The sequence below is a fragment of the Rutidosis leptorrhynchoides genome, chromosome 4, assembly GCF_046630445.1.
Source record: "Rutidosis leptorrhynchoides isolate AG116_Rl617_1_P2 chromosome 4, CSIRO_AGI_Rlap_v1, whole genome shotgun sequence".
Lineage (NCBI taxonomy): Eukaryota > Viridiplantae > Streptophyta > Magnoliopsida > Asterales > Asteraceae > Rutidosis > Rutidosis leptorrhynchoides.
This window is the reverse complement of record NC_092336.1, coordinates 66,216,603-66,232,816: the sequence shown is the minus strand read 5'-3', so window position 1 is coordinate 66,232,816 and position 16,214 is coordinate 66,216,603. Positions and strand designations below refer to the sequence as shown.

Sequence of the window (16,214 nt, the reverse complement as noted above, 5' to 3'; positions counted from 1 at the left end):
CACCGTCATCCTCTAAAGAAATTCATCACCTTGTCACGTCACCATCACTACTACAAATGATCTTATATTGAGCCATAACTTTAAAATGTATAAGATTTAGTGTTGTTTCAAAGATACAAAAATTTAGAAGGGTTTAGACATCTAAATACATTTTGACCATCTTTCAAAATGTTTGGTACACGTTACATGTTAACCAAGTTTCTAACTGCGGTACATTTACAACACAAGAGATGATATAAAACCAAATTAACCCATCTTTATGTGTTTTCAATTTTTCATGTTAGCTAACTTTTAAACTTTGACACATTTATAATACAAGAGATAACATCAAGTAATAAAACCCAACAGAACCCATTTTTATGTAAGACTACTATTATCAGTTAGTCTTTTGAGCGTGGTTGAGAGCTCCATTGAAGGACGCTGATACTAGCAAAGCTTCTTTGGAGCTTCCTTCAAAGACCGTGGTAGTATATGGCGTTGTATGGCATATTGCAGGACGGAGTTGTTTGCTTAATTTGTTTATACCATATGCATTATAATTTATACATTGTATTAATTAAATAATTTAGGTGGGTCCATTTGATGGTAAAAAAGTATAGTATTTCATAGATACTAGTGTAAGTGATAGGTTAGTGATGGGAAGAAAATGTTGAGGAAGCATTGATGTGACACAATGTGATTGTTTTGACGAATGTCATGAATAAGAATAGTCTAAATGCAAAGAAATCATATGCACCCAACTTATCGTCTTTATACAATCCATTTATTACACATTAAACCAGACAGTTTACTAGCCTAGAGAATCACTGAAGAATCCTTATGTCAAGCAAACACTCCTAATCTCTTGTGTAACAAAACACGTCGACATTAAAAAAAAAAATTCGTAAGAAAAAGGAAAGAAAATTTTCAACAAATTATTTGGACAAAACAACTTATTGATAAAACATTCATCAGATTATTATGACATAACAAATCGTGAAATTACATAGGCATTCTTTTAACTGTAAGTTAAATACCAAAGCCACTAAAAAGACATCATAGTGTACCCGGAGCACTCAATACCTCTCCTACATGCCAAGGTATGTATGTAGCTTCCAAATAGATCTTTTCAACAGAACCAAGCCTGCTGGAGAACATATATGATACAATGACCTGCAAAAAGTTGTTTGGTTTCGTTAGATTGACGTAAAGATTTTAGTGCCCAGCAAAACACAAAAAGGAGAGGAAACTAGCTTTAACACCCGCTTGTAACCTAGAAAATGAATCTAAAAAAAACCAAAGGTAGTTTTCAAGAAGATATAGTAGTTAAGGAACATTCCATACCCGTAGATGTTCAAGATGAGTTGAAGTAGAAAAGGAGTTTATTGATCTTCAGATTCAATGTCAAACTTATAAGCAAAATCAACCTACTGGCATTTCTATTAATAAAGTGGTTAATGCTAGAAGTAAAAGATTTATATAAATATATATTTCAAATCTAGAAAAGAGAAAAACTCAGTACTTTATCAATGTCTAGCTTTTAAGAATGCTAAATTTAATAAGACTCCAAAGACTTTAGATGTTACAATGGACTTAAATGATAATACCATATATGCGGACCCATTATTACCAGGAAACATGAACTTCATGTTAGTGTATCTTTTATATTGAGCAAAAGCTGACTGAGCTAAAACCTATTTCATATACATTCAAAACTGATTTTAAGTATATAATAAAACCAGAGTTTGGACCATATAGATTATATTCAAATGATGTTAGAAAATCAATATGGCTTACGTATATTTTGTTCTAAAATTGCAAATGTTGAAAATTGAGGATTTTAAATGTAAATATTTCAAAGCTTTATAACCATTTGTTTTGTCAAATCTTAAAATTGAAAATATGTCATCCGCCAAACCTACGGATGACTCATCCGTATAAGGCATTAAATACTTATTTTTTACGGATCGTCTCACTTTATCATTTTCAAATTCATCCGTCAAAATACACTCTGAAGCACAATACTTTTATCCGCTAACAACTCACTCTCTAAATTGCAAGATACATCTATTTTTCATGAGTTCTTTTTTAAAACTGTAAATGTATATATGCATATTAATAACATGATCACACACTTTTGTATTAGCTTTAATTGATCAACCATCTATATAGTTTGTTGATATTGAGTGTGTTTTTGTTGAAATGATTAGAGAAAAATAGAAACTGAGATTAATCACTGTTTGATTAATTTGTTAAAAAAACTATACATAATTATGGATTAACATATTTATACATAATTATGGATTAACATATTTAGGGCTCAAATTAAGGTTCGTAAATGTGCATATCAAAGTAATTTTTTTTTTCCGAAATATTTTAGGCCATTTTAACTAGATAATATCTTTATTTTGATTATTAATACTTGATTAGAAGATAAACATGAAGAAATTTGAATTAGGGATTATTTGAAGTGTTTGTGGTTATATATATATATATATATATATATATATATATATATATATATATATATATATATATATATATATATATATATATATATATATATATATATAGATTTGGACGGATAAAACATCCGTCAAACTTTGACAATTAATTCACCTATCAAAGTTCATTTGCCAAATGCTTCAGTCAAATATATCATCCGTCAAAGTTCATTCGCCAAACTTTAACGAATATATTATCCGTCAAACCTCATCTGCCAATAAAACTTTAAAAGTCAAAATTCTATTCAAAATTCATCCGCCAAAATCTTATTAGTCAAACATAAAGAAACATTTTTACAGATGAATTTTTTTTTTTTTTTTTTTCCTTTACATTTTGTATAAAATAAAACATCTACGATAAGTTTTCATTTTATTTGACGAAATGTTTAAAGGTACAAAACAAAAGGGGTTTTGGAATAAAAGATAAGAGGACATCAAAATTTCAAAGTATTACTGTATATCATCTTTATTCTAATACAGTTCATCATGAAAGAGTACAAATGGCCAACAATAGATATTTGTTGTTTGATGTTCCAACATTGTACAAGTACTAGCTATCCATTCTTCAATATCATCTACTTTGAGTTTTATTGACAAATGCGGCGTATTTAAAGCAATATCAACTGAACAAACCCTATTAAAGTAAAAGAGGGGTGCCTAAGACAGCAGAAAAACTAGAACACTATCTTTTCCATTAATAAGTGGTAATGCCTTCTATTGTCTCATGCACCACTCTTATAGTTGAATAGGATTCTTTCAGCTGATATTGCTCCAACTACACTGTCTTTGTCAATGAAACTCGAAGTGGATGATATTGAACAATCCATAACTAGTATGTTGGAAAATCAAACAACAAATATCTATTGTTAGCCATTGTGTTGTTTCATGATTACAGAATTTACACAAATATGATATAATACTTTGAAATTTTGATGTCCCGTAATTTTTTGTTCCAAAACACTTTTACTTTGTACCTTTGAACACTTGGTCAAATAAAATGTAAAAAATGAAAAGTTATTGTAGACGTTTTATGTTTTATTTTATACAAAATGTAAAGAAAATAATGAAAAAAATTAATTCATCCGTAAGAATGTTTCTTTGTGACTAATAAGATTTGGCGGATGAAATTTGACTGATAATATTTTAGCGGATGAAGTTTGACAACTTTGACGGATGATACGGATAACATTTTTACGAATAAAATTTGACGGATAATATATTTGTAAAAGTTTGGAAGAAGCATTTGACGAATGAATTTTCGTCAAAATTTCATACCACGCACTCAAATAATCCCTAATTCAATTTCTCCACAAGTATATCTTCTAATCAAGCATTAATCTTCAAAATTAGCACAAGAAAGATATTATCCTGTTAACACGGCCTAAAATATATCAAAGCATTTAATTTGATTTACGCAGTTACAATCCCTAATTTGAGGACTATTTAAACAATCAAGTATAGTTTTTCAACAAATTAATCACTGAACTAGCAACATATATTGTTACTCATTCTCAATCATATATTGTTACTCATTCTCAATCATTCTAATTTTAGCACACATTTATTCCAAACAATGATAAACCTCAATTACTATTTTACACTAATCGTTCGTAAAAAACACACTCAATATCAACAAACCATAAACTACACAAGTGATTTAGCAATCAAAGCAAATACAAAAGTGTTTAATCATGTTTTTAATATGTATATATACATTTACACTTTAAAATAAAAACTCATGAAATATATAAGTACCTTGCGATTTAGACAGTAAGTTTTTAGCAGGTGAAGGTATTGTGCTTCAAAGAGTATTTTGACGGATGATTTTGAAAGTGATAAAGTGAGAGCATCTTTTATACCCCTTAATTTGGCGAATGTCTTTAGAGATGAGTCATCCGTTACTTTGACGAATGACTTTGTCGGATGGCATCGCTGTGTTTTGGCATACAAGTCATCTGTTGGTTTAACGGATGACATATTTTCATTTAACCTCAAAACTTATACTCCGTATGATTTAACAAAAAAATGATTATAAAGCTTTAAAATATATATAGATTTAAAACCCTCTAGTTTCAACATTTTCAAAATTTTAGAACAAGATAATATTTAAGGATCTTTTTGTATTTTTACAAAATATTTACAAATTTTAATCGGGTTACGTACTAATATATACATAAGCCATAGTGATCTTAATAAAAAAAAAATTCACCCAAACTTAATATGTACTCGTATCCTTTTCTTTTTTACCCCTCAAATAAAATCTGATTCTCATAAAATCTGATTCTGAATTATATAATTGCTCCCCTATTCAACTACGTAGTATATATCTGAACATGTAAGCTCCCCTAAAATTACAACTTACAACCAGAGTCAGGAGGATACCAAAGACCTAAATTTACCGAGCCTTTAGGTATCGGATATTTTTTTTGTACAGCCTGATAATTTGACTCAATGGGATTTGCCTGCTATCTTGCACAAAGGCACACAGCAAGCATTATGTACGGTCTATTGGCAGTTTAATACATCAAAGAGCCAATCATGCTTCTATAAGTAGTCTGAATTTAGAAAAATATTGTCCATTTATGTTATGTTAGAAAAATCGATAAGTAGGCACACAGCCCGATAGCCTGAACTTAAAAAAATATTATCCATTTATGTTATGTTTAAAAAACACAACTATAAGAGCTTAAAATATGGCCTCTAAACATCCAAAAACTTCCTAATTTAAGCAAGTTATGGTATTTTTCTACTTCAAATTCCACTAAGGTAAAAGAGATCAACATTCTTTTTATAAAAAATCTGTTCTGAACTTCTAATTACCTTGAGTTTAAGCAGGAATCATTCCAGCTTTTCGAGCATAAGCGAATATACCACCAGCTTCAATCACAGGGCCAGCATCACCAATTGGCTTCAACTTATACTCTTTTCCAGTTGTATGATTAATCAATAGACTTTGATCAAGCTCAATTGTCACCACATCACCAGTATTACACTCATCACATACCCTAACTTCTGATTCTAATGGATAAATCTCTCCAGTCGCAACCGAATTCCGGAAAAATATCCTGGCATACGACTCCGCCACCACCGCCGTCACTCCTGCCGCTCCTAACGCTACCGGCGCGTGCTCACGAGATGAACCACAACCGAAGTTATCTCCAGCAATGATGATAGAGTATTTGGACTGATACTCTCCAGGTTCAACGAATCGAGTTTCGTAAGACGTCGGAAGTCCGATTAGAGCGTAGGATCCTAATTTTTTGTACTCTTCAGGTTTTGATGGAACTAGGGTTAGGTATTCAGCTGGAATGATTTGATCAGTGTCGATATTGTCCCGGACGACGTAGCACGTGCCGTGAAATGATGTGGCGGGACCAGACGACGGTAAATCGGAAGTTGCTGCGGAGATGATGGATGTATGGCGACGTACGGTTGCATTGGAAGGAACGGCCGAGTGAGAAATTAGAGTTTTCAATGAGCGTTTTGATGTGGAATTGAAGGCGTTGAGAGTGGAAATAGAAGCGGATGATCGCCGTTGGTGACGACGCTGGCTAACAGAGGTAGAAAATGTGGTGGTATTTGTAACAGAAGCAGCGGCCGCCATTGTTGGTTGTGGTGGTGGTGGTGGTACGTAGAAATTGACAAATGAAGTGAGCATAAATGTGGGTCAAACCTGGTAGCTGGAAATATTGCTAAAGAATAAATATGGACTGGGCTGCGTTGGGCTAGTCTGGGCTTGGTTGAGCTGAGATGGGCTTTAGAGTATTGAGCGGATTATTTCAAGGGAAATTAATCAAGGGTCAATCACCAAAATACCCATTTTTTTGGTCTTTTCTGAGCTGGTACTCAAAAAAAAAAAATCTTGACAAAATGCCCGCGCAAGGCGCAAGAGACCTTGCGACCTTGCGACTTGCGTCCTTGCGCCTTGCGTCCTTGTGTTAAAAAATTAGGTCAAATATAGAAATCAGACACCACATACACACACACACCCCGACACTCAGCTCTTGCGACCACTTTGCGACCGACGGCGATTACAAAGAACCTTGCACTTGCGACCCCCTTGCGACCCGTCTACCCTTGCGACCTTTCTTCTGAGACTCACCACATCACCACCACCACCACCACCACCATCGCCAGCACCACCGCCATCAGTACATCTCACCACCATTACCATCACCGCCTCCATTAGCATCACCATCACCACCACGATTGAGAAAAAGGAAGAGAAAAAAAACCGACAAAAAACGTGATCAATATGTCACAAGAACAGGTAAGTGTTTCCTTTCAACTATCTCCGTTCGATTACTCCATTTCTATGTCGAAAATGATATATAATTTTTGTTGCACACCAAGTGTTCGATGAAATGCTTCAACGAGCTTGGTGATGCAAAACTCACTTATAGTGTTGCTAGATTTGTTAAAGTTACAGTATTTGGAAGCTAACATTTTATAAAAACTGGAACACGATTGTTTTAGGGCTTAAAACTAGAATCTGGTATAGGCGCAAGGAAAGTCTTGCGTCCTTGCGTTTTGTCCGTAGTAGCTGGCGCAAGGCACGTCTTGCGTCCTTGCGCCTGTGTGATACACGAGACGCAAGGTGAGACTTGCGTCCTTGCGCCTGTATTTTTCTTCTGAAAAACTGTCTGTTTCAGGGATATGTTGAGGCGAAGTTGACGATGAAGAATATGCTTAATGTTATACCTCAACTAAAGGCATCAATGACTGAGAATCAACAAAAAATTGTGAACAGGTCCGTAACTGTATTTTTGAAGGCGCAAAGGTGTGTAATCAGACCTTGCGACCTTGCGTCCCGTAATAGCCGTAGACGCAAGGTCCTTCTTGCGGCCTTGCGCCTCGTATTTAGAAGCAGGCGCAAGGTGATTCTTGCGTCTTTGCGCCTTTTTATTAAGCAGGCGCAAGGTTCTTCTTGCGTCCTTGCGCCTATTTTTGAAACATACGCAAGGTTCATCTTGCGACCTTGCGCCACAAAATTTTTATTATTCTTGTAACACTAGCTTGTGCATTCAATATTATAACATATGAAGTAACACACGAAACCACATCATAAAATACTAATTAAAAAATATTACAACAATGGAAGACATCACACCTTAATTTGTTCTTGAAAATAAACGTATTCTAGGAACTAATTACTACCTAAATTGTACGTTGGATAAAACTGAGATTGATAAGCTTGAGATGGTTCGACTGTCTCTTTCGCCTTCGAGGTTGTGTTTCTTGCCCGTTGAGAAGTTGATTCACCTGTTCGGTCATAAGCAGCTGGGCATGTTGATCGAGAATGACCTGGTTCTTTGCAACGACTACAAGTTCTTACTTTTTTTGAAGTTTCTTCACCTTTTGAAGGAATGCGTTTTTTACCTTTAGGACGTCCAGGTTGTCTTTTCTTTAGAACTGGGGGGTGTACAAGTTGCAAAATCCCGAGAACCGGATCCGACCATTCAGACCGATGGGGGAGAGGAAGAATGTGTTCGGAATACGTATTTATGTATGTTTGAGTGCTGAACCAATGTGATACATAACAACTAATATCCTCCACTCCGAAGTGTCGTGCTGATGCAATCACATGACCGCAGGGTATGCCTGATAATTGCCATTGACCACATGAACAAGTTCTATCTTGTAGATTAACCAACCCATTTTTTCGTCCATCATGTACCTCTATTAGATCATTTGTCGATGGAAATGCTCGCCATCTTCTTGATTTGTCCGTCCTCTTAGCTACTGTAACGACCCGGAAATTTCCGACCAAATTTAAACTCTAATCTCTATATGGTTCCGACACGATAAGCAAAAACCCTAAAGTTGACCCGCGCTTTTTCGATCGTTCTATACTTATAAGATTAATATTTACATAAATTAAACCTTACCAACATGATAAGCAATCCAAATTGTTGAGACTTATGTTTTCGAAAAGAGTTTTACACAACGTTTGACCGTCTAGTTTGACCGATGATATCACGAACTATACAATATATGATAATTATACGTTTGTGTATATATATGTATATATACATATTTAACATGATCTAAGAATGTTTTAATATCTCATTTTGTATTAATAACAATAAGTTATAAGTATATTTTGAAACTACTAACTTAAGTTTTCAAAACGATAACCATACGTAACGTTATTTGACTTAAATACTTATGACCTATAATGTTTATACATATATCGTATAAGTAATGTATTTAATCACTTTTAAAGACTTAAATACATAAAACAATATAAGTATATTTACAAAAGATAGCTATATTTGAATCCTCGTTCCGTTTTCTCAAAGATTTCTATACGTATACCTAGGGTATATGTACCCGTATCATACGCAGCTTCTAGATGTATTTACTATTGGTATATACCAATAAAAATCTGCTCCTTAGCAGCCTTAAATGATTAAGAAACATGTGGAACCAACCATTTGTCAAGTAGCATGAATTATTTAGCAAGAAAACAAAGTTAGGTATCTTTTTTTTCCTTTATAACCTAAAAACGTTTTTATGCATGCACACCATTTCTTCACCCCATTTTCTCATACTTACACTTCCATTTCTCTCTCAAAATACTCTTAACTTCATACTTGATCATCTCCAAGTATTTTCCCCATCATTTAGCTTCAAAAACCTTACTTAAACACCATAAGAAAACCATACAAAAACACTTCAAGAAATCCTTCCAAGAACACAAACTTACTTCCAATCTTTCATCCAATTCCATCACCCTTTTGGTTCTAGCTTTTTACTCCTCTTTTACAGCAACCTTGTCCAAGGAACTTGAGGTAGTATCTATGTTCATAACCTTATTCGATTTATATATATATAGCTATCATATTTTGTGGTATACAATTTTAACAACAAGAACATAGTTTGAAAGTTTTCAAACTTGTTTGCAAACTAAATAAATCCTTCTAACTTAACTTTTAAAATACTTCAAGACCTGTAATATAACTTAAATATATGCTAACTTAACAAGGTATAACTTGGTTTTTCAAAGAATATCTTAAAAACTGTTTTTACGACGTCGGAGTGTAATCGGGGACTGTTTTGGGTTGGATAATTAAAAACTATCTTAAACTTTGAATTGGAGGTTTATGTTCTGGAAAAATGATTTTTACTATAAATATGTTAACACATAAAAATTTCATGATTTAATTCAAAGTATAAGTATTTTTAGAAAAATGGTCATTAAGTGTTATTTTTTTGTAACAAAAATGTTTAACTTCATAAGTTTCACTAAAGTTTCACCTATGCCGTGTGATTTTGAATACAAACCAAGGTATTTTCAGTTCATAGTCTTAAAGAGGGACTCGATCCAAGGAGATGGCAAGTTGAATCAACGAAAACGGATTTGTAACGAAGAAACTATGACCGAAACAAAATTGGTTATCCTAGACTTGTTTAACTTCGGGATTAATTGGGAAAAATTAAATAAATCACATATTTCTAAGATAACATGATATTTTATATATATGTACTTATAATTCAATTTTATATGGTTCAGGATCACCCGTAAACAACACGAGAAGATTAATCATAAGATCCCATGTTTGTACGCAACACGTCATTTGACAACACCGGTACTTTATGTACGCAACACGTCATTTGACAACACCGGTACCGTGGGTCAAGATTAATCTCGACCAATACATATACGATGGGGTTTTATTTATTTCATTGGGGGTTTTATTTATTTCATTGCGGGTATATTAAACATCTAAAAATGAACCATTAAAATTGAATTACTAACAACGAGCTGCTAACTACGGACTAAGGAATTATTCAAAGTATTAAAAGTATAACAAGTATATATATATGTGACGTTTGTTTAAAAAGAAAAGGTATTGATATATTATATATGGATAGGTTCGTGATATCAACCGGAGACCAAGTCAAATTATATATATCTTCAAGACGAAAGTGAGTATATAGTCCCACTTTTAAACTCTAAATATTTCGGGATGAGAATACATGTATTTTATGTTTTACGTTATGGACACAAGTAACTGAAAAATATATTCTACGTTGAGTTGTACCACTGGCATACTTCCCTGTAGCTTGGTAACTAATATTTACAGTGGTATTGTAAACGCGAATCCTGTTGATAGATCTATCGGGCCTGACAACCCCAACCGGACTGGACGACCAGTATTCAACGGTTGCACACTACTTCGTTTCGTGACTACACTTGGTACAGTGTAGTAAGATTTCATATTAAAGGGAATATGCGACGTGATTAATTGTTAAGTATGGTTACCAAGTGCTCAACCACTTAGAATATTTTTATTAAAATGTTTATATATGAAATCTTGTGGTCTATATTTATATCGCTGTCGACATTAAACCTATATCTCACCAACTTTATGTTGACATTTTAAAGCATGTTATTCTCAGGTATGAATTAAGTCTTCCGCTGTGCATTATCTCGTACTAAGGATACTACTTGAGGCCATTAAGGACTTATATCATAAGGCGTTGCATTCGAGTCATTGAAGTTCATAGAGACTATTATTAAGTAAATGGCGGTTTAGGTCATTTGAATATTATGAAATGTCAGGCGAATATGTCAATTATGGATGTAACTATAGATTACCTTTTAAGAATAAATGCAACGTTTGTAAGATGTATCATATAGAGGGCAAGTACCTCGCAATGTTATCAACTATTGTAATTCGTTTGTAATCAATATGGACAACGTCCGGATGATTAGTTTCGGATCCTTTCAGTTGGTATCAGAGCGTTGGTCTTAGCGAACCAGGCATTGCATTAGTGTGTCTAACTAGTAGTTGTTAGGATACATTAAGTGAGTCTGGACTTTGACCGTGTCTGCCTGTCAAAAGTTTTGCTTATCAATCCTAGTCGGAAATCATCTGCTTATCATTCTTAGGGAACTTCCTGCTTATCATTCTTAAGTCTAGACACGTCTTACTGCATTTAGTGCATCGATAGTGTATAGACAAAATTCATATCCTAGCGTATCTGTTACTATAGACATTGCCTGACGTATTTCAAAGATTCTCCGTAATTCATGGGATTTTGATATTATATATACATATGTAAATTATGTATTGAAGAGTACCAAACCCAACTCCTATAATCTATTCCAAACCAAAAATTCATTTCTCCGACCATACAAGATGGATTCTTCATCCAGCTCAAATTCCTCCGACTTCGATAGCTTCGCCGATATGGATTTCCATTCGAGCTCCGAGAACAGCATTACCGGAATGGATCAACCAATTTTCCATCATCTATTCTGGATGAATTGGGGATGGGTTCGTAATATACTAAATTTCTGGAGGCAAGAAGAAGGTGATCCATTCCATCCACCAAATTGTCCTCTTAACGATGAACCTGAAGCACTTACCTGCGAACCTATTCGAAACACCATTTTCTCGCTCATTTCTAGAGTATCTCGTCATGATTACATACTATCCCATATTTCAAATCTTGTTCATTCGCTCGTTCCAACCGTCAATCATCCCGGTATAATAGAAGAAGTCAACGAACTCTGTGCTCGGGTAGTGGTTTTGGAGAATATGGTGCGAAGGTTACAAACACCAACAGCAGCACCAGCAGCATAATCCGTACTACCATCGTCAACGCCGACAGTACCTTTATCACCCCAATCACAACCGCGCCTTAAATCTCAACATCACAATCTGTATCTCGAATATCAACATCACACGACTCAATATCTGTACTTCGAGTATGATCTTCGTTCTATATATCGTTCTACATCGATTATCTTTGCTTTACGTATCGTATGACGATTATGTAATTTCTAAAGTCTTAGAGATTATGTAATCTAGAATTAACGATAAATCAAATGAGTTTAATATCTTATTGACTCATTAAATCTATGATTATCTCTGAAGAAAATATATATGCAAGTATATTTTCATAAAGATAGTAATTAAAAATTCCTTCGTACAAACTATTAATGATGAAAATATTTTAACGGGTGGGTAGTACCCGAGGAATATTTAGAATTCACATTAATAAGTTATATTGTACATTCTTGAATCTGATTCAACGGTTATCTATTATCTTACTTACAACCACCGATATTCGTATCCGCTCACCCCAGAATAACCATTTTCAATCAAATTTCATATTCGGATTTTGACCTACCAGAATCCAACAAGTGGCATAAAGAAGAAAACATTGGACAAAATAAATAAAAAAAAAAAATGTTAGAAACACACGATTTAACTAATTAAAAATCTATTAAGGATTCCACGCTAACTGTTCGGGCTAACTCTGGACAATTAAAATGAATTAAAATGTTGATTGTAACATATGAAGCTAAACAATTCTTCAAGCTTGCCACTTGATTTTATCTTAAACCTCATTCGTAACTTGACGATTACAATTCGCATTCAAATCCTTTCATGATTCCTGAAAACACCTCGACCGAGAAGTTGAACCCGCCGCACCTCGCCTACGGAAGGAAGATTTATACATACAGTTATACACCTGAAGAACTCTCGAACCCAAATTCATAATTTAACACATAACGTATTGAATCCTTTGCCATTTATTAGCAAGAACAACCCTACAATTCCTTTTCAAGAAGCTAATTTTGTCACAGCTCCACTTCGACTTTTCAGTGAGATTATTTCTATTATAATCATGATATTTATACCTTGTCCTTTCGCCGTCATTACCGGAAAACCTTTTATATCCCTCGACAACATCAACAGGTGCACCAGCAGATCGTTATCCTTTTGGCGAAATCAACAATCAGTATTTTGAAAATCTCGCGGAACTTCTTCCATCATATCTATAATGTCTATCCCTAAGAATTTCATAATCTGAACGTGAAATTTCTGAAAAACACCCGGGACTATGAAATAGTTCTTGAAATGCTAACGAAGCAGCAAAAACTGTAAACGACTTTAACGGTCAAAAGTTTGAGGACAAAGAATAGTAAGGTGGTAAAGCTGAAAAAAAAAAAAAAAAAAAGTTTGGAACTAGAAAACGGATGATGCAAAGTATGAAAGAGGCTGTGGATAAATCACAGGGACTGAACCTGCTCTCAAAGAATACAAACGATTCCGTACCTGCTGAAACCGTCAGTAAGAACCCTACTCTTTATTCAAAACCTTGCCCGGATGATATTTTTCATCATCATCTTATCTTAGATATTATAAGATATCTTCATATCATTCGTTATACATATTTTTCATATTTCTGGAGATATTTTTACAACTATTCCTATCTGCAATCATTTATCTCTCCGTAACATCTGCGTTACAATATAAAAGAAACTGTGTTAATTTCTAAATTCTGAAACCTCCGAGATTAAAATATAAATGATTTGAAGTAGTGTTGGGAACTGATGCATGAATTAGTATAATATAATGAAACTTGATTAACTTCATTATATTACAGTAAGTCATGTTAAGTTTCTAATGGAATGTGATGATTCACAGTACCGTCATCATGTGCCATGTTACACGGCTCTTACATTCTATCAAGTCTCCAAACATATTAGAACGTATCACCTTGATAGTTCTATTTTTCCGGAATATTCGAGTAATTTAACGAATCAAGATCGTGCCATTACAATTTCATTCTAAAACCAATAGCTAGGTTCATTCCAAATTTCCTACCTACGAATTTCGGACCATTGTTCGCTTGGCTCGAGGACGGGAAGAAGAAACGAAGGGACAAAACCTCAGAATAGAAATAGGAACATAAACCACAGCAAATAAGAGAGAGCATTAACTGTGGATGACAATGATTTTAAGGGACGGGAGTAGGAACATCGAAATATAAGGGAAGGTATAAAACCTAACAACAACCCCGAAACTACAAACCGTGCATATCAATACGTATTGCAACGTAAAGGCACGGGAGAATTAAAAACATTATAATTCCAAGGAAAGGATAAAAGAGAATAGATTCTTCTGGTGATAGATGAAAAAGAAGAATGAAAGATATGAAAGTTAGAAATATAACAAGGATTAGAATGGGATGGAGCATATTAGCGAATGTCTTAAAGTAGGAACTAAAGAGAAAGAATAGAAGATGTGGGAAGAAAGAAAGGGAAGGAGGTAAATTTATAGTGAAATATTTCTACAAAGAAATCAAAACAGATTGCCGCGTTAAATCAAAGAAGATCCTGATCGCCGCAAAACTAAATCTTATTACATAAGATTTTCTTTAAAACCCTTAAATCCCGGAAATCGATCATAATCATGTCATCGGTTACAACAATTCTATATTTACTCATTTCACTCTTTTGTGATAGCTTCGCTCGTGCGTCTCACATAACCGAATCGTTTTATCTAAATCTTTCAATAATGATAAAATTTCATTATTACCTCATATTCGTCATGAAAACATTCCTATTGTTATTTATGACAACCTCTACCAAATTTCGAGGACGAAATTTCTTTAACGGGTGGGTACTGTAACGACCCGGAAATTTCCGACCAAATTTAAACTCTAATCTCTATATGGTTCCGACACGATAAGCAAAAACCCTAAAGTTGACCCGCGCTTTTTCGATCGTTCTATACTTATAAGATTAATATTTACATAAATTAAACCTTACCAACATGATAAGCAATCCAAATTGTTGAGACTTATGTTTTCGAAAAGAGTTTTACACAACGTTTGACCGTCTAGTTTGACCGATGATATCACGAACTATACAATATATGATAATTATACGTTTGTGTATATATATGTATATATACATATTTAACATGATCTAAGAATGTTTTAATATCTCATTTTGTATTAATAACAATAAGTTATAAGTATATTTTGAAACTACTAACTTAAGTTTTCAAAACGATAACCATACGTAACGTTATTTGACTTAAATACTTATGACCTATAATGTTTATACATATATCGTATAAGTAATGTATTTAATCACTTTTAAAGACTTAAATACATAAAACAATATAAGTATATTTACAAAAGATAGCTATATTTGAATCCTCGTTCCGTTTTCTCAAAGATTTCTATACGTATACCTAGGGTATATGTACCCGTATCATATGCAGCTTCTAGATGTATTTACTATTGGTATATACCAATAAAAATCTGCTCCTTAGCAGCCTTAAATGATTAAGAAACATGTGGAACCAACCATTTGTCAAGTAGCATGAATTATTTAGCAAGAAAACAAAGTTAGGTATCTTTTTTTTCCTTTATAACCTAAAAACGTTTTTATGCATGCACACCATTTCTTCACCCCATTTTCTCATACTTACACTTCCATTTCTCTCTCAAAATACTCTTAACTTCATACTTGATCATCTCCAAGCATTTTCCCCATCATTTAGCTTCAAAAACCTTACTTAAACACCATAAGAAAACCATACAAAAACACTTCAAGAAATCCTTCCAAGAACACAAACTTACTTCCAATCTTTCATCCAATTCCATCACCCTTTTGGTTCTAGCTTTTTACTCCTCTTTTACAGCAACCTTGTCCAAGGAACTTGAGGTAGTATCTATGTTCATAACCTTATTCGATTTATATATATATAGCTATCATATTTTGTGGTATACAATTTTAACAACAAGAACATAGTTTGAAAGTTTTCAAACTTGTTTGCAAACTAAATAAATCCTTCTAACTTAACTTTTAAAATACTTCAAGACCTGTAATATAACTTAAATATATGCTAAATTAACAAGGTATAACTTGGTTTTTCAAAGAATATCTTAAAAACTGTTTTTACGACGTCGGAG

At 33.6% G+C, this 16,214-nt stretch overlaps 1 protein-coding gene across 2 annotated transcripts; it reads right to left on the bottom strand.

The window, feature by feature from the left end:
- Positions 1 to 731: 731 nt before the first annotated feature.
- On the bottom strand, positions 732 to 6,107 carry LOC139840154 (3-isopropylmalate dehydratase small subunit 1-like). 2 transcript variants are annotated; one of them, XR_011757252.1, is made up of 3 exons: positions 5,304 to 6,107; positions 1,324 to 1,418; positions 732 to 1,152 (listed from the first exon to the last, which is right to left on the bottom strand). XR_011757252.1 is itself a non-coding variant. In XM_071830378.1 (2 exons), exon 1 carries the CDS (start codon positions 6,085 to 6,087, stop codon positions 5,311 to 5,313), a length of 777 nt encoding a protein of 258 aa, XP_071686479.1. In that variant the 5' UTR covers positions 6,088 to 6,107; the 3' UTR covers positions 732 to 1,152; positions 5,304 to 5,310. The 2 variants fall into 2 exon arrangements, 1 of the variants encoding a protein (XP_071686479.1); XM_071830378.1 differs by lacking the exon at positions 1,324 to 1,418.
- Between the last annotated feature and the right edge of the window lie 10,107 nt (positions 6,108 to 16,214).